Here is a 26,489-nt window from a genome sequence, read left to right as displayed (position 1 = left end):
CTGTTTGGGTGACATAATTCAGAAATGTGTCACCTCTCAATGAGAAACTGCCCCCATCTCGCTGTCTCTGTGGCATCATGGTAAAACTCTTCACTTGTACCAACTCTAACCCTCCAGCAGTGGATGTAATGTGTGTATGTGTTCGAGTTTTCATGTGAAAACTAGAGGGTGTGTACAGTATGTACATGAAAGGGGGATACCTAGTCAGTTGTACAACTGAATGCCTTCAACTGAAATGTGTCTTCCGCATTTAACCCAACCCGAGGTGTGTGTGTTAATATACGCACACACATATATATAAACACAGCATACACACATCAACTGCATTCATTGGCACTATACTATAAAAGGTCTTGGTGAATTGGCAGTGTGAGGGTTTCAGTTAGTCACATGCCAGCTGTGTGTGCTGTGTGTGAAACACTTTGCCACATTTACTGTGTACAGTACAGACAGAGCTGAGAAGGAAATGGCCAGAGCAGAGCACAGATCCGGGGGGCAAGGTGCGCATCTAGGAACAGCTTGTCCTTTGTAATGTACATGAGAATCCAGCTAGGCCTTCACAGTAAGGACACGTTAATTGAGGAACATGACACATGGTGGAAGTGGGTTTATAGAAAAGGATGCTTTTCAGATTTAGACCCTAATGCTTGTCTTGCTCCCAGGCAGACTAAATAACTTTTTTGCCCGCTTTGAGGACAATACAGTGCCACTGACACGGCCTGCAACGAAAACATGCGGTCTCTCCTTCACTGCAGCCGAGGTGAGTAAGACATTTAAACGTGTTAACCCTCGCAAGGCTGCAGGCCCAGACTGCATCCCCAGCCGCGCCCTCAGAGCATGCGCAGACCAGCTGGCCGGTGTGTTTACGGACATATTCAATCAATCCCTATACCAGTCTGCTGTTCCCACATGCTTCAAGAGGGCCACCATTGTTCCTGTTCCCAAGAAAGCTAAGGTAACTGAGCTAAACGACTACCGCCCCGTAGCACTCACTTCCGTCATCATGAAGTGCTTTGAGAGACTAGTCAAGGACCATATCACCTCCACCCTACCTGACACCCTAGACCCACTCCAATTTGTTTACCGCCCAAATAGGTCCACAGACGATGCAATCTCAACCACACTGCACACTGCCCTAACCCATCTGGACAAGAGGAATACCTATGTGAGAATGCTGTTCATCGACTACAGCTCGGCATTCAACACCATAGTACCCTCCAAGTTCGTCATCAAGCTCGAGACCCTGGGTCTCGACCCCGCCCTGTGCAACTGGGTACTGGACTTCCTGACGGGCCGCCCCCAGGTGGTGAGGGTAGGCAACAACATCTCCTCCCCGCTGATCCTCAACACGGGGGCCCCACAAGGGTGCGTTCTGAGCCCTCTCCTGTACTTACTCCCTGTTCACCCACGACTGCGTGGCCACGCACGCCTCCAACTCATTCATCAAGTTTGCGGACGACACAACAGTGGTAGGCTTGATTACCAACAACGACGAGACGGCCTACAGGGAGGAGGTGAGGGCCCTCGGAGTGTGGTGTCAGGAAAATAACCTCACACTCAACGTCAACAAAACTAAAGAGATGATTGTGGACTTGTGGACTTGTGGAAACAGCAGAGGGAACACCCCCCTATCCACATCGATGGAACAGTAGTGGAGAGGGTAGCAAGTTTTAAGTTCCTCGGCATACACATCACAGACAAACTGAATTGGTCCACTCACACAGACAGCACCGTGAAGAAGGCGCAGCAGCGCCTCTTCAACCTCAGGAGGCTGAAGAAATTCGGCTTGTCACCAAAAGCACTCACAAACTTCTACAGATGCACAATCGAGAGCATCCTGGCGGGCTGTATCACCGCCTGGTACGGCAACTGCTCCGCCCTCAACCGTAAGGCTCTCCTCTTCTCCTCTTTTGACCTCACCCTCTCACCTTCCCCCTCTACTCACAAGGCAGGCAATACGCTCGACCTCATCTTTACTAGATGCTGTTCTTCCACTAACCTCACTGCAACTCCCCTCCAAGTCTCCGACCACTACCTTGTATCCTTTTCCCTCTTGCTCTCATCCAACACTTCCCACACTGCCCCTACTCGGATGGTATCGCGCCGTCCCAATCTTCGCTCTCTCTCCCCCGCTACTCTCTCCTCTTCCATCCTATCATCTCTTCCCTCTGCTCAAACCTTCTCCAACCTATCTCCTGATTCTGCCTCCTCAACCCTCCTCTCCTCCCTTTCTGCATCCCTTGATTCTCTATGTCCCCTATCCTCCAGGCCGGCTCGGTCCTTCCCTCCTGCTCCGTGGCTCGACGACTCATTGCGACCTCACAGAACAGGGCTCCGGGCAGCCGAGCGGAAATGGAGGAAAACTCGCCTCCCCTGCGGACCTGGCATCCTTTCACTCCCTCCTCTCTACATTTTCCTCTTCTGTCTCTGCTGCTAAAGCCACTTTCTACCACTCTAAAGTCCAAGCATCTGCCTCTAACCCTAGGAAGCTCTTTGCCACCTTCTCCTCCCTCCTGAATCCTCCTCCCCCTCCCCCCTCCTCCCTCTCTGCAGATGACTTCGTCAACCATTTTGAAAAGAAGGTCGACGACATCCGATCCTCGTTTGCTAAGTCAAACGACACCGCTGGTTCTGCTCACACTGCCCTACCCTGTGCTCTGACCTCTTTCTCCCTCTCTCTCCAGATGAAATCTCGCGTCTTGTGACGGCCGGCCGCCCAACAACCTGCCCGCTTGACCCTATTCCCTCCTCTCTTCTCCAGACCATTTCCGGAGACCTTCTCCCTTACCTCACCTCGCTCATCAACTCATCCCTGACCGCTGGCTACGTCCCTTCTGTCTTCAAGAGAGCGAGAGTTGCACCCCTTCTGAAAAAACCTACACTCGATCCCTCCGATGTCAACAACTACAGACCAGTATTCCTTCTTTCTTTTCTCTCCAAAACTCTTGAACGTGCCGTCCTTGGCCAGCTCTCCCGCTATCTCTCTCAGAATGACCTTCTTGATCCAAATCAGTCAGGTTTCAAGACTAGTCATTCAACTGAGACTGCTCTTCTCTGTATCACGGAGGCCCTCCGCACTGCTAAAGCTAACTCTCTCTCCTCTGCTCTCATCCTTCTAGACCTATCGGCTGCCTTCGATACTGTGAACCATCAGATCCTCCTCTCCACCCTCTCCGAGTTGGGCATCTCCGGTGCGGCCCACGCTTGGATTGCGTCCTACCTGACAGGTCGCTCCTACCAGGTGGCGTGGCGAGAATCTGTCTCCTCACCACGCGCTCTCACCACTGGCGTCCCCCAGGGCTCTGTTCTAGGCCCTCTCCTATTCTCGCTATACACCAAGTCACTTGGCTCTGTCATAACCTCACATGGTCTCTCCTATCATTGCTATGCAGACGACACACAATTAATCTTCTCCTTTCCCCCTTCTGATGACCAGGTGGCGAATCGCATCTCTGCATGTCTGGCAGACATATCAGTGTGGATGACGGATCACCACCTCAAGCTGAACCTCGGCAAGACGGAGCTGCTCTTCCTCCCGGGGAAGGACTGCCCGTTCCATGATCTCGCCATCACGGTTGACAACTCAATTGTGTCCTCCTCCCAGAGCGCTAAGAATCTTGGCGTGATCCTGGACAACACCCTGTCGTTCTCAACTAACATCAAGGCGGTGGCCCGTTCTTGTAGGTTCATGCTCTACAACATCCGCAGAGTACGACCCTGCCTCACACAGGAAGCAGCGCAGGTCCTAATCCAGGCACTTGTCATCTCCCGTCTGGATTACTGCAACTCGCTGTTGGCTGGGCTCCCTGCCTGTGCCATTAAACCCCTACAACTCATCCAGAACGCCGCAGCCCGTCTGGTGTTCAACCTTCCCAAGTTCTCTCACGTCACCCCGCTCCTCCGCTCTCTCCACTGGCTTCCAGTTGAAGCTCGCATCCGCTACAAGACCATGGTGCTTGCCTACGGAGCTGTGAGGGGAACGGCACCTCAGTACCTCCAGGCTCTGATCAGGCCCTACACCCAAACAAGGGCACTGCGTTCATCCACCTCTGGCCTGCTCGCCTCCCTACCACTGAGGAAGTACAGTTCCCGCGCAGCCCAGTCAAAACTGTTCGCTGCTCTGGCCCCCAATGGTGGAACAAACTCCCTCACGACGCCAGGACAGCGGAGTCAATCACCACCTTCCGGAGACACCTGAAACCCCACCTCTTTCAGGAATACCTAGGATAGGATAAAGTAATCCTTCTCACCCCCCCCTTAAAAGATTTAGATGCACTATTGTAAAGTGGCTGTTCCACTGGATGTCTTAAGGTGAACGCACCAATTTGTAAGTCGCTCTGGATAAGAGCGTCTGCTAAATGACTTAAATGTAAATGTAAATGACTCAACTCCAGCCACTTTAATAATGAGAATTGATGGGAAATGATGTAAATATATCACTAGCCACTTTAAACAATGCTACCTTATATATGTTACTTACCCTACATTATTCATCTCATATGCATACGTATATACTGTACTCTATATCATCGACTGCATCCTTATGTAATACATGTATCACTAGCCACTTTGTTTACTTTGTTTACATACTCATCTCATATGTATATACTGTACTCGATACCATCTACTGTATGCTGCCCTGTACCATCACTCATTCATATATCCTTATGTACATGTTCTTTATCCCCTTACACTGTGTATAAGACAGTAGTTTTGGAATTGTTAGTTAGATTACTTGTTGGTTATTACTGCATTGTCGGAACTAGAAGCACAAGCATTTCGCTACACTCGCATTAACATCTGCTAACCATGTGTATGTGACAAATAAAATTTGATTTTATTTATTTGGAAGACAAATTAAGTGTTTGCCTGTGTCTCGACATTCTCCAGGTTGTTTTAATACAAAAATAGCCCACCCTTGATGTCTTTCTTCAGTATTAGAGAAATCTGCAGTCGGAAGTCAGTCATGAAATCAAGACTTTCCCTTGTGGACAGGAGGATCAAGGATTTCATGACTCTTGTGTGAGCATCAGAAATTAAAGGAAAATGCTCTGTTGATGGAATCTTGTGCATGACTGCAGCCAGCATGGTTAATGTTTTAACGGGCCGTTGGTAAAGTGGAGTTGGCAAGGCCTTATACACAAGTCCATGTTATTGGTAGTATGTGCCTGTTTTCAGGCCTCCCTTTAAAAAAATGCCTTTAAAATTACAACAGAACCGTTTCAACAGTGAACACAATGCTATTTTGAGTTAAGAGACACTCACCTGTTTGATTTTGGTCATAGAGAGAAGCTATAGGCCTGGACCTAACTATTATTTGTTTCTTTGTTAGTGCCTGAGATTGCTTTGTTGCCAAACCAGTTTTGGTCCCAAGTAGATTGCCAACCCTCATGTTTCTGTCAACTAAAGGGTTTTATATGAACTCAAGTGTGACATGGAATTCTAGGGAATACAATATCCGGGGGTCAGTTGTCACAAGTGATTTTTCCCTTCTGCACTTCAGTTTTGATACAAGCACATTTCAGCATGTAAGGAAAATGTAATGATAGCTTAATAGCCATCTGAAAGATTTTGCCTGGGGTGGGAAAAGGAAGACTTTCCAGACGAAGGGCTGTTTCCGTTATGACAGGCATCATGTTCAGTAGTGTCTGCCTCTCTCTTTCTCGCTCGCTCTGATCGAGCCCATCATCCACAACAACGTCGGGAATGCTATCTGTCCATACAGACTGCACGCTATGTGGTTCAGCCAGCCCGTCACTAACAGGCCTGAATGAGTTGAGCATGTTCTCAACGTGGCACTGTCACTATTCATTACTCTACTACAGCATTGCTTTGAAACACAAAGTATGGACATCCCTGGCTCTAGAACTAGAACAACCACAAACATATACACATAAAAAAAGTATGTGGACAGCCTTTCAAATTAGAGGATTTGGCTATTTCAGCCATTGCTGATGGGTGTATAAAATTGAGCACACCGCCATGCAATCTCCATAGACAAACATTGGCAGTAGAATGGCCCGTACAGAAGAGCTTTCAACGTGGCAACATCATAGGATGCCACCTTACCAACAAGTCAGTTTGTCAAAGTTTTTTGTACTGCTTGAGCTGCCCCGGTAAACTATAAGTGCTGTTATTCTAAAGTGAGCAACAACGGCTCACCTGCAAATTGGTAGGCCATACAAGCTCACAGAACGGGAATGCTAAGTGCTGAAGCGTGTAGCTTTTAAAAATCGTCTGTCCTCTGTTGCAACACTCAATACCACGTTGCAAACTGCTTCTGGAAGCAGCGTCAGCACAAGAACTGTTCGTTGGGAGCTTCATGAAATGGGCTTCCATGGCCGAGCAGCTGCACACAAGCCTAAGATCACCATGCACAATGCCATAGTGGAGTGTTGTAAAGCTCGCCACCATTGGACTCTGGAGCAGTGGAAATGCGTTCTCTGGAGTGAAGAATCACGCTTCACCATCTGCAGTCGGTCAGACAAATCTGGGTTTGTCAGATGCCATGAGAACGCTACCTGCCTGAATGCATAGTACCAGCTGTAAAGTTTGGTGGAGGAAGAATAATTGTCTAGGGCTGTTTTTATGGTTCGGGCTAGGCCCCTCAGTTCCAGTGAAGGGAAAAATTAATGCTACAGCATACAATGACATTCTAGACGATTCTGTGCTTTCAGTTTTGTAAGGCCCTTTCCTGTTTCAGCATGACAATGCCCCCATGCACAAAGCGAGGTTTATACAGAAATGGTTTGTCAAGATCGGTGTGGAACAGCTTGACTGGCCAACACAAAGCCCTGACCTCAAACCCATCGAACACTTTTGGGCTGAATTGGAACGCCGACTGTGAGCCAGGCGTAATCGCCCAACATCAGTGCCCGACCTTGCTAATGCTCTTGTGGATGAATGGAAGCATGTCCTCGCAGCAATGTTCTAACATCTAGTGGAAAGCCTTCCTAGAAGAGTAGAGGCTGTTATAGCAACAAAGGGGGGAATAAATTCTATATTAATACCCATGATTTTGGAATGAGATGTTTGATGAGCTCATATACTTTTGGCCATGTAGTGTACTTCCTTGGGAAGAGTTAGAGCTTTGGGTAGCCCTGATTTTCAGATTGGTGTTCAGTCTGTCAGATCAGGTGGTGGGGGAGGGTACTACTCACATCATTCACCACTCACATGCCTTCTGTAGCTGATACACTTGATTTGAGATGACATGCAGTTTACATAACAGTCTGCGTTTGCACAACCTCTTAACCTTTAGGTGTTGGGTTTGTAAGTGGCCATAAATCAAGGCTGCTTCCTCCTGGTATGAGTTAAGAGACATAGCCCTGCTGCTAGGCTAGGCTAGCCCTACGTTGTACTGGTCTGTCATTGTGTTTCTGGGCTTCTGCCAAAGTGCTGTTTATAGCCTGGCCGGAGTCAGGCTTGTCAGCTCTAATAACCCTGCACACACTCACTGTCTAATCCATAAATGGCGTTCTGATAAAGGCCTAGAATGATTGAGCTGTCTCTTGGCTCTGCACGACTAGGGCTATTGCGGTGACTGTATTACCGCCACACCGGTAGTCACGAGTCATGACCACAGTCAAATAGAGAGCTGAAATCCCAAACCAAAACTGCACTGATGGGTAACCTACCAAACGGGCTAATGGCCCTTACTAGTGGCCTGCTACTCAGCTCTCTATTGTCCCTCATCACTTTCTAAAAACATCATGATTTGATTTTGAAAAGTCTGAAAGACTAGGGCAAATAGTGATGGGAGTTCACTTTTAATGCTGCCATTTTCCATTGATTAGATATCCGCTAACTTTCTTGCTACACAAGCATAGCAGCAATGCAGTTATCACTCTGTCTCTGCTGGAAGCGCAAAGGTGCCTTTTTTTACGATTTTCTCCAAGTCAGCAATATAGAATTTTATCATGCAGCTCTTATGTTTTGATTTCTAAGACATTCCCAGCTTTCTAGGCCTATTACAACTAAATACATGTATTTTATTGTGTTGGCTATATTACATGGATTTATTTGACTTATTAAAATGTAATAATGTAAGCAAAGGCTCGCTAAACATGTTCATGTTAATTAATGGTCAGTTTCGTGAGACCGGCAGTCATTTGCATGACAATTACCATCTGACAAAATGTCATGACCGCCACAGCCCTATGCACGGCCAAAGTACGTATATTGAGTTGTATATGTAAAGCCTGTCGATTGGAACAACACTGACTTGATGTGATGTAAAAATTGGATCTCTGGGTCCTTGCTTGTGTTTAATGTAAATTATAGTCCTCACTTCTCTGTTTTCACAGGCTGTGTCAGCAGTAAGCCTGTTATGATCCGAGGTGTTTACTTTACTGAAACCTACTAAAAGGTTCTATTAGGATTTTCCCCCTCCATTTGCTAAACTGCAACTATTTTATCACAGTGCGCTGTTCTGTACCCTGTCACAATGCACGTCAGCAGCACAGTATGAACTTTATCAAGACCTTGTCAGTACCTGTAAACTTTTCATAATTCAGCAAATGTCTGTTTGGCCTTGCACTGGGGATGTGGATTGAAGCCTCTGTATACTGTTAAGTTGGTTTCAATCAGTATTGACTTCCACAATAGCAATTTGCCTATGAATTTTGTATACGTTTTTTACTTAAGTCATGATGGGTATTTTCCAAGTTGCATTCAGTTAGACTGCCTTGGCAGTTAACTGCACATTTTGTAGGTAATCTTGTTTGGGTGACTAACCAGGCAAACTTTTGTTGACGCCAAAGCCATGCAATGGTTAAGCTTGGGCGGTATCCAGACTGTCATACCTTCATATCGACCTTGTGCCGTACTGGGATATTTGTTAATACTGGCACTGAACACAAAAAAATCTCAAAAAATAAAATCCCACTGATTCTCTGTAATCCGAAGGTTTGCAATGCTGACAAGTACATGTAAAATCCCATAGACAATGCTAAAGACTGCATTGCAAACATTTTTATACAGTCTCTGACCTAAAGTATTTGCAGGACAGACATCCCAGCTCATAAAGTTATATAAGTAACTCAAATGTTGCTAACAGTTTGCTGCGCACACACAAAACAAGTATTAGACAGCAAGGCTCTTGATCCAGGAGGGGATTTTCTGTTGTTGCTAAGCAAACTTGATTTTGGAAGAAGCTAACCAATTAGCTAGATAGCTAACTAGCTACTAAATTAGCAAACCAAATGCACAACTGAAGAGCGTTTGGCACATTTTAGACAGTTAATTTAATAGTTATAAGAATTGTAACTGGCAAACATTTAGTTGTGAATTCCATACTGTAACTAGATCATCTGATGCACGCTGCAAAACAGTGAATGACTCGCAATGCTCTGGTCTCTCCTCGTTGTGTGCTTGTAAACAATCACCACGTGACTGGGTACCACCAGTAAGATTCATAATGAAAATTATGTGACAGGTGAAATGAAGAAAGCAATATTCTTTATCTCCTAACGTATTGCACAAGTTGACTGCAGGTATTTACTTAAAAAGTAGCTACAAATATTCAAATTTCAAGTGTTGGCGGTATTGAAGAAGCATCCTGTGGCTATTTCTAACCACCCCTATATACGATACACCATCCAAGCCTAATGATTGTACAGTTTTACCATGCAATGGTTTAAAGTTAGAATCCTTAGTTGTCACATACATTTTTGGACTTCTCGAAGACTATAACTTATAAATGCCCCTTGAGCTTAGTTGAACTGTCGTAACCCATCAGAACGCAAAATATGAGTTTTTTTTTTTACTCCAATGTTAGTAAACAATGTAAATAAACACTGTATAGCCTCAAAACATGGTTAAAACGCTAATGTTGATGTCATGGATGGTTAATCCATGCATCCGTAGCTCTATAATTTTGAGTGGTTACATTTCTCGCTCAGCTTTTTACCAAAACCGAGGCAGGGAGGCTGCTTTGTTTCAGTTAAGGATTCTAGCTTTAAGCCAAATGAGAACACTACATTGTACACTAAATAGGGATGTACCTCTTTCCCTTTCAAGACTAGGCCTATTTGGTACGCATCTACGTACATTGGCTCCGATACAATACAGGAACGATACGTTTTAGTTTGAAACATTTAGTTGCGATTCCAGTTTATTAGAGGAACGAATCGAAACGATTGAATGCACTAACATTTGTTAAAGAAACACATTCATTTTCCATTCTAAATTCAAATCTGCTGCCGATTGAGCTCATCGGCAGGGCCTCTGAGCTGACTCCTCTTTCTCTCTCTGTGTGTGAGAGTGAATGATAAACAGTACATTCACAAAGTATTCACACCCCATGACTTTTTCCACATTTTGTTGTTACAAAGTTGGATTAAAATGGGTTTAATTGTAATTTCTTTGTCAACGATCTACACAACATACTCTATTGATAAAGTGGAAGAAGAAATTCTAACATTATAAAACATTTATGACAAATTGAAACACTATCTTGATAAGTATTCAACCCGCTGAGTCAATACCTTAGAAACATCTTTGGCATTGAGTCATTCTGGGTAAGTCTAAGATTTCCACACATGGATTGCGCAACATTTGGCCATTTATTATTTTTATACATTCTTCAAGTTCTGTCAAATTGGTTGTTGATCATTGTTAGAGAACCATTTTCAGTTATTGCCATAGATTTTCCTGCTGATTTAAGACAACTGTCTTCGGGCCATTCGGGAACATTCATTGTCTTCTTGGTAAGCAACTCCAGTGTAGATTTGGCCTTGTGTTTTAGGTTTTTGTCCTGCTGAAATCTTCTAGGATTTTGCCTGTGCTTAGCTCTATGCCATTTCCTTTTTTTATCCAGAAAAACTCCACAGTCCTTAACGATTAGAAGCATACCCATAACGTGATGCAACCACCACTATGCTTGAAAGTATAGAGTGTGGTACTCAGTAATGTGTTGTATTGGATTTGCCCCAAACATAAATTTTTGTCCTGAATACAAAGTGTTAATTGCTTTGCCACATTTTTTGCAGACGTTGCACACAGGATGAATGTTTTGGAAAAATGTTATTCTGGTCAGGCTTCCTTCTTTTCACTCTGTCAATTCGGTTAGTATTGTGGAGTAACTACAATGTTGTTGATCCATGTTGAGTTTTCTCTTATAAAAGCCATTCAACTCAGTTAGGAAGGACTCCTGTCAGGGTTTCCGTTTGCCAGTAATAGATGGCTTTTGGTCTGAATTGTTTAAAAAAACGGAAATAAAATTGGTGCCGGCCAATTGTTGGGTAGAAGAAAAAATCCCATTGCGAAATAATGCTTTTTAGCCTATTCTCATTGATGGAAACAGAAGTTATGTATCTTATGACATGCATACAGATACAGAGCCTTTGAGCGGAAACTCTGTCAGACCTGCTGCTCTAGCAGCATCTCAAAAGGAAACGGAAGGCAGGTTTCATCAGCGCATCACACATCACTTTGCATTGAGCTGGAGGCACCTGAACGTTTAATACATATGAGACATTTCTTACCGTGCTTCAAAGTAGTCTTAGATCTCCTCTCTTTCTAAATTTCAAACGGAAATCACATAAAACCGATTGCATGTGCGATGCCCTTTCGACAACGGTGTTCCCCGCTAATTGCTCTATGGGGAAAAAACATTTGTGCTTAGCTTACTTACTGCCTTGTGCTTATAATGTTGATAAACTATACTGAACAAAAATATAAACGCAACATGCTACAATTTCAAAGATTTTACTGAGTTACAGTGCATAGGAAATCAGTCAATTTAAAAATATAAGTCCTTAATCTATGGATTTCACATGACTGACTGCAGGGGCGCAGCCATGGGTGGGCATATTGCTCACCCACTTCGGAGCCCGGCTCACCCACTGGGGAGGCAGGCTCAGCCAATCATAATGAGTTTTTCCCCACAAAAGGACTTTATTACAGACAAATACCCCCCGTGGCGCCACGTAAAATGTTGCACTACACGTGCAACACAGCATGCCTAACCTAGCCCACAACTCAAAGGTGAAATCCATTGACGCCAAGATAATGGAATTCATTGCCCTTGACAATCAATCGTTCTCTGTCGTGGGTGATGTTGGCTTTTGCCGACTGGTCGAGCACCGGTACACACTACCAAGTGCGCTATTTTTCAGATCTTGCCTTACCGAAGTTACACAGTAATGGCGTCACTGCTATTAGCTTCACGACTGACATTTGTACCAGTGATATCAGCCACATGAGCATGCTGAATCTGACAGCGCAGTGGGTCGTTGAGGATTTCGTACTGAGGAAAGTCTTATTGCATGCTGAAGAATGTGCTGGTTGTCGTACCGCTGCTGCCATTTCAATGGCATTTGAGAACATGTTTGAAACTTGGAAACATGAACACAATAGCTAGCTCTGACTGACTGGAGAAATAAGCTCATCAACTGCGCCTTTAGCAGACGTGATACCCTCTGTCATGACATTGAAATGCCTGCCCAACAAAACTGCTGACACAAGCTATGAACAAGTGGTTCGGTGGCATTCTCTCTTTACTGTGTCGCCACCATGCTTGATGCTATGTACAAGGACCGCTACTTCGATGCAGACAAGAAACAGGGTTTACGTGAAATGTTATCTACACAGCTGGACAAGATGGAAACTGACACAGTGACAGTGTGCACCAAGGAAGAGAGGCCTCTGTACAGACTGAGCTAAAACTTCACTGCAAGACAAAGGAGCTGATGGTGAACTATACAGGAAAAGGATGGTCGAAGCGCCTCCATTCACATCGTCGGGGCTGTAGTGGAGCGGGTTGAGTTTTCAAGTTCCTTTGGCGTCCACATCACCAACAAACGATCATGGTCCAAACACACCAAGACAGTTGGGAAGAGGGTACGACAATACCTTTCCCCCCTTAGGAGACTGAAAAGATTTGCCATGGGTCCCCAGATCAAGGGGGACAAGCTTGGTCAAGCTTTCTGCCATCCAGGACCTATATAATAGGCAGTGTCAGAGGAAGGCCAAAAAAATTGTACAAGACTCCTAGCACCCAAGTCATAGACTGTTCTCTGTGCTACCTCACGGCAAGCAGTACCGGAGCACCAAGTCTAGGTCCAAAAGGTTTAACAGCTTCTACCCCCAAGCCATAAGACTGCTGAGCAATTCATCAATTGGCCACCTGGACTATTTACATTGACCCCCCCCCCTCTCCATTTCAGCTTGAAATGTTTTATTAATTTGCCCAAATTTAAAAAAAAAAAATAAAAAAAAAACACTGACATCATAGGGCATTATGTGTAGGCCATGCACTACCAACTGAGCCATACAGGACCATATACACTGTGTACAAAAAATTAAGAACACTTGCACTTTTCATAAGACTGACCAGGTGAAAGCTAGAGTATGATCCCTTATTGATGTCACTTGTTAAATCCACTTCAATCAGTGTAGGTGAAGGGGATGAGACCGGTTAAATAATATTTTTTTTGCCTGGAGACATGGAATTGTGTATATGAGGGAAAGGTGTCTTCATTAGGAAGAGGTCTTTGCTGGGAAGCCCTGGCCGGTCAGTCGAAGAGTGGCGACACGGTGGCGAGGCAGTGGCACTACGACCAGGCTGAGGAGTAAAAAAGGACAAAGGTCTTAGTGGGACCTATCCAGGATACGCTGCAATGTCTCAATTTGCTTACGCCATTTTGGGAAAAGTCAGTTAAAATCCACACAAATGCAACAAGTTGGCGAGCAATTGGCTTAAACTCAATCAGTCCACACAGTGTGATAGTTAGATTGGATCGCACAGTTTGTAGGATCGCCGTAGTTATAGCACAAATAGAGCAATGAGACCGATATTCTCCGGATGTGTAAATGTGAAGCATCTGGTTGGCATTTCCACTCACAACCAGATATGGTGGTTAGAGGAAGCCCAGTGGCAGGCAGTGGGAAAAGATGGAGCAAGATGGATTTTGTCCGACATTCTGCAAATTTTCTCATCAATGAAACATTTTATCTTATTACAGTTACCAAATTAAAATCCATTACAAACAGAGTGGACTTAGTTTCGTAGACTTTATCCTATCCCAAGGTTTCTAAATATTGCGTTGTTTAGAAGGATTGCAAGGGTGAATTTAGTTGTAGGCGTTCACAGTGTAGGCGTTCCCTTACAGAAATATGCAAATACCTGCTAGAACGAACGCGCAAGTAGGCTCTCGCTAGCTCGTTCTTGGCTCTGCCCACCTCCTGGCTTGTTCTGCCCACTATGATTAATTTGCTCCCTTTGGAAACGACAGGCTATAGTCTAGCTTGGGTTAGTTAATAACATCTTTGGTTATAGGCAGCAAACCAGAACCCAACCACAGACTATAAACCAGCCAGCACTAGGACCTATAAAGTGGTGTGCCCAGGTATATCCAAGTAGGCCTCAACTTTCAGCAGACCTGTTTTGTATGTCTCCTTGCAATACTGCACTGTTCTCTGATGAGTTCACAGCCAGATGAAACAAACTTAAATAATCCAGTTTTCAGCTACAAACTCTGATCAGAGAAGTACATGCTTGCTGCCATCTTGAAAAGTAGGTGTATACTAGCTGACAGAGCTTAAAGAATGTTGAAAAGAATAATGGGCAAATGTTGTACAATCCAGATGTGGGACGCTCTTAGAGACCTACCCAGAAAGACTCACAGCTGTCATCACTGTTAAAGGTTATTCTAACATGTATTGACTCAGGGGGTTGAATACTTATGTAATTAACATACTCTGAACGAAAATATAAACGCAGCATGTGGGTTTAAATTTAAAAAAGCCAATAAAATACATAATTTGTAAAACAAACATCATTGTGGTATTTTTATATATTGCAGGAACTGTAAATATGACTTGAATCTCAAGAGAAGACGGGATTAATGTTAAAAACGGTTATTTTACTTACCGTATATGATCAGGACTTTTCTGAGGCGTTGATGATATCCAAAACAATTAGCACGGAATTCATACATTTTAAGTAATTTTAAGTCATGTCTTTCTACTCAATACCACAACTCATTTGACAAATCCTTGAGGTAAAGTCATTATTTTTCTGTGTATTTTGGATGGAGTCAATGCATTAGAATGTAACAGAGGCCAAAAAAATAAAACTACATTCATTACATTTACATTTAAGTCATTTAGCAGACGCTCTTATCCAGAGCGACTTATGGGGGGCATGCCCCCTGGACCCCCCCAGCCCGGAACTCCCTTGCTGGCTACTTTTTCTATTTGGCTGGCTACTCTATGTACAATGCATTCCAAATTTTGTTAAGTTACATTTTAGAACAAAGCTGTATCGCCCCCCCCCCCTCACCAATCTACACACTACCCCATAATGACAAAGCAAAAAAAGGTTTTTAGACATTTTTGCAAATTTATTATAAATAAAAAACGGAAATATCACATTTACGTAAGTATTCTGACCCTTTACTCAGTACTTTGTTGAAGCACCTTTGACAGCGATTACATCCTTGAGTCTTCTTGGGTATGACACTACAACCTTGGCACACCTGTGTTTGGGGAGTTTCTCCCTTCTCTGCAGATCTTCTCAAGCTCTGTCAGTTTGGATGGGGAGCATCGCTGCACAGCTATTTTCAGGTCTCTCCAGAGATGTTCGATCGTGTTCAAGTCTGGGCTCTGGCTGGACCACTCAAGAACACTGAGACTTGTCTCGAAGCCACTCCTGCATTGTCTTGGCTGTGTGGGAATTGTTGTTGACCGGTTGTAAGGTGAACCTTTATCCCAGTCTGAGGTCCTGAGTGCTCTGGAGTAGGTTTTCATCAAGGATCTCTCTGTACTTTGCTCCGTTCAGCTTTCCTTCAATCCTGACTAGTCTCCCAGTCCCTGTTGCCGAAAAATATCCCCTCAGCATGATGCTGCCACCACCATGCTTCACCGTAGGTATGGTGCCAGATTTCCTCCAGACGTTATGCTTGGCATTAAGGCCAAAGTGTTCAATCTGGGTTTCATCAGACTAGAGAATCTTGTTTTCGTGGTCTGAGAATCCTAAGGTGCCTTTTGGCCATCTCCAAATGGGCTGTCAGGTGCCTTTTTCTGAGGAGTGGCTTCCGTCTGGCCACTCTACCATAAACGCCTGATTTGTTGGAGTGCTGCAGAGCTGGTTGTCCTTCTGGAAGGTTCTCCCATCTCCACAGAGGAACTCTAGAGCCCTGTCAGAGTGGCCATTGGGTTCTTGGTCACCTCCCTGGCCAAGGCACTTCTCCCCTGATTTGCTCAGATGTGCAGGGCGGCCAGCTCTAAGAAGAGTCTTGGTGGTTCCAAACTAATTCCATTTAAGAATGATGGAGGCCACTGTGCTCTTTAGGGATCTTCAATGCTGCAGAATTGTTTTTGGTAGCCTTCCCCAGATCTGTGCCTCGACACAATCCTTTCTCGGAGCTCTACGGACAATTCCTTCAACCTCATGGCTTGGTTTTTGCTCTGATGTGCACTGTCAACTGTGGGACCTTATATAGACAGGTGTGTGCCTTTCCAAATAATGTCCAGTCAATTGAACTTACCACAGGTGGACTCCAAGTTGTAGAAACATCTCAAGGATGATCAATGGAAACAGGATGCACCTGAGCTCAATTTCGAGTCTCATAGCAAAGGGTCTGAATACTTATTTATATAAGGTATTTCTGTTTTTTTATTAAAAAAAATATAAATTTGCTTTAAAAAAATGTTAACTGTTTTTGCTTTGTCATTATGGGGTACTGTGTGAAGTTTGAGGGGGAGGAAGAAGATTTAATACATTTTGGAATAAGGCTGTAACGTAACAAAATGTGAAAAGTCAAGGGGTCTGAATAATTTCGAAATGCACTGTACTTAAGACTAACTTACACTGCTCAAAAAAATAAAGGGAACACTAAAATAACACATCCTAGATCTGAATGAATGAAATATTCTTATTGAATACTTTTTTCTTTACATAGTTGAATGTGCTGACAATCACACAAAAATTATCAATGGAAATCAAATTTATCAACCCATGGAGGTCTGGATTTGGAGACACACTCAAAATTGGAAAACCACACTACAGGCTGATCCAACTTTGATGTAATGTCCTTAAAACAAGTTCAAATGAGACTCAGTAGTGTGTGTGGCCTCCACATGCCTGTATGACCTCCCTACAACGCCTGGGCATGCTCCTGATGAGGTGGCGGATGGTCTCCTGAGGGATCTCCTCCCAGACCTGGACTAAAGCATCCGCCAACTCCTGGAAAGTCTTTGGTGCAACGTGGCGTTGGTGGATGGAGCGAGACACATGAGACACACTCCAGCCACATGAGGTCTAGTATTGTCTTGCATTAGGAGGAACCCAGGGCCAACCGCACCAGCATATGGTTTCACAAGGGGTCTGAGGATCTCATCTCGGTACCCAATGGCAGTCAGGCTACCTCTGGCGAGCACATGGAGGGCTGTGCGGTCCCCCCAAAGAAATGCCACCCCACACCATGACTGACCCACCGCCAAACCGGTCATGCTCGAGGATGTTGCAGGCAGCAGAACGTTCTCCACGGCGTCTCCAGACTGTCACGTCTGTCACGTGCTCAGTGTGAACCTGCTTTCATCTGTGGAGAGCACAGGGCGCCAATGGCAAATTTGCCAATCTTGGTGTTCTCTGGCAAATGCCAAACGTCCTGCACGGTGTTGGGCTGTAAGCACAACCCCCACCTGTGGACGTCGGGCCCTCATACCACCCTCATGTAGTCTGTTTCTGACCGTTTGAGCAGATACATGCACATTTGTGGCCTGCTGGAGGTCATTTTGCAGGGCTCTGGCAGTGCTCCTCCTGCTCCTCCTTGCACAAAGGCGGAGGTAGCGGTCCTGCTGCTGGGTTGTTGCCCTCCTACGGCCTCCTCCATGTCTCCTGATGTACTGGCCTGTCTCCTGGTAGCGCGTCCATGCTCTGGACACTACGCTGACAGACACAGCAAACCTTCTTGCCACAGCTCGCATTGATGTGCCATCCTGGATGAGCTGCACTACCTGAGCCACTTGTGTGGGTTGTAGACTCCGTCTCATGCTACCACTAGAGTGAAAGCACCGCCAGCATTCAAAAGTGACCAAAACATCAGTCAGGAAGCATGGGAACTGAGAAGTGGTCTGGTCACCACCTGCAGAACCACTCCTTTATTGGGGGTGTCTTGCTAATTGCCTATAATTTCCACCTGTTGTCTATTCCATTTGCAGTATGTGAAATTTATTGTCAATCAGTGTTGCTTCCTAAGTGGACATTTTGATTTCACAGAAGTGTGATTGACTTGGAGTTACATTGTGTTGTTTAAGTGTTCCCTTTATTTTTTTGAGCAGTGTATATTGTAAGCTCAGCATGTATAGCCAGATGAGTGTTGTCTCTTTTATTCTGTAAAACAACATTTTGAACAGCACATTTGATAACGATAACCTAGCAAATGACATTGGTTGTCACTTAACTAATAATACCTAATATTTTACAAGCCATTTTACAAGCATTTGAAGGCTGATATTACTGCACAGATTTGCAATATTGTGAATAGACCTCTCTTGGGTCAGCACACGAAGCTGCGCACAGTTAAGTTTGACTAGTTTGATATTGCCTGGGGTTGTTCTGCATGCAAAATTACTTTTTTTTATCAATGACTGTCAACAGTTACATGCTTAGTTCGACACTGAAGGAGAGGACACATTGTTCTCTCAAGATTAGAGCTGTTTTTCGGACAAATGTGAAACTCCGATTTGTAACGTTTGACCAGATTTTCTGACCAATGCGTGCTACATTTGGATCGGTTTGGGGCACCGCAGACCGATGCACTCATGTCTTCAACATTTGAACCGTGAACCGATGCATATCGGTGAATTCTTACATCCCTTATTTCTAAATGTTGTTTCCATGTCATCTCTGGTTCCAGATGCGCCCTCCACGGAGCAGCAGGAGCTGTTCACTCAGAAGCTCCAGCAGTGCTGCATGTTGTTTGACTTCATGGACTCGGTCACCGACCTGAAGAGCAAGGAGATTAAGCGGGCCACGCTCAACGAGCTGGTGGACTATGTCTCCACCAACAGGGGTGTCCTGGTAGAGACGGCCTATCCAGAGATCTCTAATATGGTGAGTGTGGTCTTTACACAAATTCCCTTTCCACACTATTTATCAGAGCTGTGCGAGGACTAGCTGTACTGTGCCGGCCTATTTACTCATCCTCCGTAGTTGCTGGAAAAGGGCAATGCGTAGAAAATATCCAAACCAGGACACAGTGGTTTGTTTTGGTAAGATTTTGTGAAAATGGTATAACAGAAAACACTACAGCAGCACCCAGTCCTGCTTGACTTCTGTGAAACAAATAAGCACCCTGTCCCTGGCATATGAGTTTGATTACGCAAGATTGAGAGATTTGATAGGATGTGGAAGAACCTTTATCCTGCAAAGAATGCCACTAAAAAGTAGAGAAAGTGGTAATTGAATACATGACATTCAATTTTAAGGGCTTGAACGATTGCCATTGTTCTTAGAAAGAAAAGGGACTGATTCACCCAAGTTTTTCAACCTAAAGATTAGGAAGTAGTTCTTGAATAGGAGCAGCTGTCATTCTTAGAGATGTGAATCGAAAGGGTCTGAAGATATAACTTTGTTGCATGCTGTGCACTGTCGCTATGCTCTGAGCAACCTGGGAGAGAGACAGCTCTCCCTAAAGCCGTCACACACCTTCAGCTCCAGTGAGACACAAAGATTACCTAGACCTCTTAATCACCCCGCTCATCCCTTTGCCCTTGTCATAACCCTCACCGCTAGCCACGCAGCCAGACCAGACAGTGAAGGACGACCCGCACCCCCAGTTCAGCACTCCTTGCGATCATTAGGATTCAGGAAACCTCTGGCTGTCTCTTTGTGCCACCTTAAACTACAGTCTATGGCATCCACTGCCTTACTCTGTAGATGTGAGGGGCCTAAGTAGTTTCATTGAGTTTATTAATTGATCTTGATATATCACATTTGAGAGGTGTCAGAGTAATTGTTTTAGATCAATGATGTCAACAGTTACATGCTTAGTTCGACACTGAAGGAGAGGACACATCAGTTGTCACAAGATTAGAGGTGTTTTTCTCAGCCCAGGTGTCTTTTTATGGGGTTTTCTGTCTGAAATTGCTATCTTGAAAGATCAGGCCTACATTCCCTGACATTTAGTGTGTATCATTGCCACAGGCAGCCTATTCTAATGTCAGAGAGAACAGGTTCTGCACTTGTTATGTGATGGTAGAGGTAGTACTTAGTGATGAAAAATGACATTGTGATGATAGATTTATGGACGTGTGAATATTATCTCCCCATTCCTGAGTAGTGTGGGATAGCAAATGTAGACGAGTTATTAATTAAACAACAAATGTTGGATAAGTGGATGCTTCCACTTAGTGTTAGAACTGTGGATCTTTTCTCATGGCAAGGCACATCTCCACTGCCAGTTAGACTCATCAGCATATGAATTGGAGGGTTTTGTTTTGCCGCTCACCAGCGAGCCAAGTATGGCTAGAAGTTTCCAATCCTCCCATTGTTTTCCTCACGTTGGTGTTTATCACCAATCCATAATGGCTGGTCTAAAAAAACAACCAAGAACTAGACTACCTTTTCAGTTTGTTTGAACAGGCCTGGTAGATGGAGCACATGGAGTTTGATTATTTTGCTGACAGGCCGGAGCATGCCTATGACTGTACCAGTGAGAGTTGGCCAAATGTAGTGTTCAGTTGGTTGCGTAAGTTTCTTTCCTGGGTAATATAATGTGTCTAAGGGGAAGCATCCTGTTAAACTGTGGCACATGGTGGAGTAGCACTGTCTCTTCCTGTAGTAGGTAGGCATTCTGGAACACTCAGATGGCTCGCAGCCTCCTACAGCCTCAGTGACTCACACAGCATTTAGAACACCAGCTCCACGGATATGGGTTGCCATAACTCACTTGGCAGCTCTTCCAAGGGTACTGCTCATTACACACACAAAAATAGGTGGGTCAACTGATCAGCGGTTGCAAGGAAAAAAGTAACGCTCCCAATACTTTCAATGCATTTTTCCTGCAAAAGGTGGGTAAACTGTAGTGTTGTCTTTACTATCATTAAATGAAGACTTTTAGTTTTATAAAAGATTCTCTGTAATTAGTATTACGCGATCAAACTGAATATTCATGTAACTGTAATTGACTAGGAAGTCAGGGCACCAAGGAAAATATTCAGATTACAAGGTTAATTTCCTTATATAACCGTTCAGATATTTTATCTGATCAATTAGTCTTCGAATTAATGAATTATTTATTTTACCTCACGTTAGTCTCATTCCAAACGTCGTAAATTGTTGGTTATCTGCACGAACCCAGTCTTCACTATGAGTCATCCATACTTCAATTGTCTTAACTCATTTATTTATTACTAACTAAGTAATTCACAGAAATGCATAAAACAAACAAACTAGACTTTGCCGCAGACTTTTAGTTTTAATAAGAAATTATAGGAGAAATTTCCTTAGTGGGCTAAACTGGCATGGCCGTTTGTTAGACAAAAGGGAAGTGGGGGTCGACTAAGAAGTCACTACAATAATTATAACAATTGAAATGCTAATCCTTTACACATGAACGCTCACTCATTCGGGAACAATTGCAATCAATATATATATTTACGCTCAGTGTGTCGTCTTGATCTTTGTTGAAAAGTTAGTTTCTGTTGGAGAGTTCTCGCTCTGTCTCTCTCTGTCTTCTGTCTCTGTCTCTCTCTGTCTCTGTCTGTGTGTTAGAGTTGCGTTCAAAGATACCGAATTCCTAGCTGCAGACTAGTAATTAATATCAAAGACTTGTTCTTATTCTGTCGGTATCGGTAGTCTAAGAGTTTAACCACGTGGTATGGTCTGCAACCTTTGTCCTCCCGTGATTGAGAGAAACATGGTCTGGTTAGAATTTCTCAAAGTTGGGTTTTATTCGGAATTGCAGAAAAGGGACTGTCCCAGGATGCCTGACCCTAACTGGGCTCATGGGCGGTCCTCTGAATTAGTTCAACTCAAAAGGGAATTGGAGTTTCCTTCATTAAACAGTCCAAAATCACATTACTCAATTTTACAAACCGTATCATCCTCACTCATTCATCTTATACAACAATTAGATGTAAACCTCATATCTGAGCCTATTATATAAACAGCGTTATGGTAATGTGGCCACACCGTCTCCCATGAGCTTCCCCAAGTTGTAACAAACGGACCAGTTCGTAGCTGGATTCTTCACCGATCTTTTATACCTTCTCCAGGACGTAAATGTTGTTCGGAGGTGGAAGAAATTCCTTTGTTCTCTATCTCTATACTGTGTGGCCATGAGGCAGGGTCTTCCCTAGGAATTTACGACCTCATTGACCACAGCAGCCTGGTTGAAGGAGCAGAGAGCTGGGGATGGTGCTCCCTGTACCCAAAGAGGGCAACGTCATGACAGTAGCAACAAAGTATAGGGTGGTAAACTGTGTTTTACTTGCCTTTACCCTCCACTACACCACTGATCAACACATCCTTAGCTGTCGGACTGACGCTTTCTTGTGAGGGATAGGTTGACTTGTCTGTCTTGAGCATTCTCGAGTGCTGATGGCTATGGCTGTGACGATTTTTGTATAACCGTGTAGTCGCCAATTATGGATGAAGACCGTCAGGAAAATACAATCGTCATAACAGTTTTAATAAAATGTGTGTGTACAGTTGAAGTAGGAAGTTTTACATACACTTAGGCTGGAGTCATTACCTCGTTTTTCAACCACTCCACAAATTTACTCTCTAGGGTATGTTGGACGCTAGGGTCCCACCTGGTCAACATCCAGTTAGATTGCAGAACGCCAAATTCAAATACAGAAATATTCATTATAAAAATTCTGAAAAGATACAACTATTTTTACATTGGTTTTAAAGATTAACTTCTTGTGAATCCAACCACGGTGTCCGATTTTAAAAATGCTTGAAATCATACCTTATGATTATTTGTGAACATAGCCCAGCAGACAAATCATTACAAACAGTAACCAGCCAAGTAGAAAAGTTACACAAGTCAGAAATAGAGAAAATGAATCACTTACCTTGGATGATCTTCATATGGTGGCACTCAGAAGACATTCATTTATTCAATAAATGTTCCTTTTGTTCGATAGTCTCACTTTATATCCGAAAACCTCTGTTTTGTTCGCGCGTTTTCTTCAGTAATCCACAGGCTCAAATGCAGTCACAACAGGCAGACAAAATAAATCCAAATGGTATCCGTAAAGTTCATAGAACCATGTCAAACAATGTTTATATTCAAACCTCAAGTTGTTTTTAGCCTAAATAATCGATAATATTTCAACGGGATAATAACGTCGTCAACATAAAAGGTCAACAAGAAAGTCACTCTCTCTGGTCCCGCGCATGAAAAAGCTCTGTGACACGGCAGGGTCCATTCATTCAGACTGGTCTTATTCCCTAATTTTCAGAATACAAGCCTGAAACTATTTCTAAAGACTGTTGACATCTAGTGGAAGGCATAGGAACTGCAATTTGAGTCCTAAGTCTATGGATACTGTAATGGCATTGAATAGAAAACTACAACAACAACAAAAATCCTACTTACTGAATTGATTTTTCTTAGGTTTTCCCCTGCCAATCAGTTATGTTATACTCAGACATTATTTTAACAGTTTTGGAAACTTTAGAGTGTTTTCTATCCAAACCTGAGTAGAAAGCTGTTTAATTTGGGCATGCTTTCCATCCAAATTTCCAAATGCTGCCCCCTACCCTAGAGAAGTTAACAAACTACAGTTTTGGCAAGTCAGTTAGGACATTTGTGCATGACACAAGTAATTTTTCCCACAATTGTTTACAGACAGATTATTTCACTTATAATTCACTATCACAATTCCAGTGGGTCAGACGTTTACATACACTAAGTTGACTGTGCCTTTTAAGCAGCTTGGAAAAATCCAGAAAATGAAGCTTCTGATATGCTAATTGACATAATTTGTGTCAATTGGAGGTGTACCTGTGGATGTATTTCAAGGCCTACTTTCAAACTTAGTGCCTCTTTGCTTGACATCATGGGAAATTCGAAAGAAATCAGCCAAGACTACAGAAAAAATTGTAGACCTCCACAAGTCTGGTTCATCCTTGGGAGCAATTTCTATATGCCTGAAGGTACCACGTTCATCTGTACAAACAATAGCACGCAAGTATAAACACCATGGGACCACGCAGCCGTCATACCACTCAGGAAGGAGACGCGTTCTGTCTCCTAGAGATTAACGTACTTTGGTGCGAAAAGTGCAAATCAATCCCAGAACAACAGCAAAGGACCTTGTGAAGATGCTGGGGGAAACGGGTACAAAAGTATCTATATCCACAGTAAAACGAGTCCTATATCGACATAACCTGAAAGGCCGCTCAGCAAGGAAGAAGCCACTGCTCCAAAACCGCCATAAAAAAGCCAGACTATGGTTTGCAACTGCATATGGGGACAAAGATCGTACTTTTTGGAGAATGTCCTCTGGTCTGATGAAACAAAAATAGAACTGTTTGGCCATAATGACCATCGTTATGTTTGGAGGGAAAAGGGGGAGGCTTGCAAGCTGAAGTACACCATCCCAACCGTGAAGCACGGGGGTGGAAGCATCATGTTGTGGGGATGCTTTGCTGCAGGAGGGACAGGTGCACTTCAGAAAATAGATGGCATCATGAGGAAATAAAATTATGTGTATATATTGAAGCAACATCTCAAGACATCAGTCAGGAAGTTAAAGCTTGGTCGCAAATGGTTCTTCCAAATGGACAATGAGCCCAAGCATACTTCCAAAGTTGTGGAAAAATGGCTTAACCTCATAGTCCGACCAAACCCGTATGCGGTAGCGTAACTACAGCCTCAAGCTCATTAGCATAACGCAACGTTAGCGATTTCTAAAAATCGCAAATGAAATGAAATAAATATGCCTGTTCTCAAGCTTATCCTTTTCTTAACAATCCTGTCGTCTCAGATTTTCAAAATACGCTTTAGAACCAGAGAAAATCACTAATTTGTGTAAGAGTGGTGATAGCTAGCTTAGCATTAGCGTTAGCATTTAGCACGCAACATATTCACAAAAACCAGCCAAGGAATCAAATAAAATAATTTACCTTTGAAGAACTTCAGATGTTTCAATGAGGAGACTCTCAGTTACATAGCAGATGTCCAGTTTTTCCTGAAAGATTCTTGTGTAGGACACATCGTTCCCTTTTGTTACTATGCATATGGCTACCGAAACTAACCGAAAATTCAGTCACCTACATGTCGAACTTTTTTCCGAATTAACTCCATAATATCGACTGAAACATGGAAAACGTTGTTTGAATCAATCCTGAAGGTGGTTTGTCATATTTCTCTCCATTGAAAGCACCGTCCTTGTAGCCTGGTTTGTTCTGAGATTTGAATGGAAAAATACCGGGACCTGACTTTTGCGCACCGATTGCCACGCAGACACCAAGCGGGACACCTGGTAAATGTAGTCCCTTATGGTCAATCTTCCAAATGATATGCCTACAAATACGTCACAATGCTGCAGAGACCTTGGGGAAACAAGATAAAGTGTCCGTTCATTCCTGTCGCATTCACAGCCATATAAGGCGATCGTGGAAAACGTAGCCTCAGAAATCCTGTGCATTTCCTGGTCGGTCATACATCTTGGTTTTGCCCGAAGCATTTGTTCTAAGGGACTCACAGTGAAAATCTTTGCATTTCTGGAAACGTAAGACTGTCTTCTTTCCAAAACTATCAATTCCAAGCATATTCGAGCATCTTTTCGTGACAAAATATTGCGCTTAAAACGGGCACGTCTTTTTATCCAAAAATGAAATACTGCCCCTAGAGTCTTAAGAGGTTAAGGACAACAAAGTCAAGGTATTGGAGTGGCCATCACAAAACCATGACCTCAATCCTATAGACAATTTGTGGGCAGAATTGAAAACGCGTGTGCGAGCAAGGAGGCCTACAAACCTGACTCAGTTACACCAGCTCTGTCAGGAGGAATGGGCCAAAATTCACCCAACTTATTGTGGGATACTTGTGGAAGGCTACCTGAAATGTTTGACCCAAGTGAAACAATTTAAAGGCAATGCTACCAAATACTAATTGAGTGTATGTAAACTTCTGACCCACTAGGAATGTGATGAAAGAAATAAAAGCTTCAACAGTTTAAGTCGGAAGTTTACATACACCTTAGCCAAATACATATTTTTATATATATTTATATACACATGTGACATTATATATATATATATATATAATGTCACATGTGCTCAGTGTGAACCTGCTCAGTGTTAACCTGAACCTATGTGTGTGCGCATTTGATTGATATATATATATATATATTTCAACTGTTCCCGAAAGCGGCAAAGTAAAAAGTAAGCCTGGTTTGCATCTATCAGCCGATTTATAAGAAGAGATGAGGTGGATAAGCTAGCCAGTTTTAGAATTTTGTGTTGTGGAGCGAACAGCTGACTGAAGATGGGACGGCCGACCATTCAGAAAGTTGAG

The 26,489-nt window shown here is 43.6% G+C and overlaps 1 protein-coding gene across 1 annotated transcript in view; it reads left to right on the top strand.

The window, feature by feature from the left end:
* Positions 1–26,489, top strand: part of LOC115139667 (serine/threonine-protein phosphatase 2A 56 kDa regulatory subunit alpha isoform-like) — a 132,960-nt gene that overhangs the window by 39,581 nt on the left and 66,890 nt on the right. The window contains exon 2 of the mRNA XM_029677295.2: positions 18,867–19,063. Coding sequence (XP_029533155.1) covers positions 18,867–19,063 — 197 coding nt within the window. The remainder of the gene's footprint in view (positions 1–18,866; positions 19,064–26,489) is intronic.

The sequence above is a fragment of the Oncorhynchus nerka genome, linkage group LG13, assembly GCF_034236695.1.
Source record: "Oncorhynchus nerka isolate Pitt River linkage group LG13, Oner_Uvic_2.0, whole genome shotgun sequence".
NCBI classification, from domain to species: domain Eukaryota; kingdom Metazoa; phylum Chordata; class Actinopteri; order Salmoniformes; family Salmonidae; genus Oncorhynchus; species Oncorhynchus nerka.
Note: the sequence above shows the minus strand (reverse complement) of the source record. Positions and strands in the feature narration are given on the sequence as shown.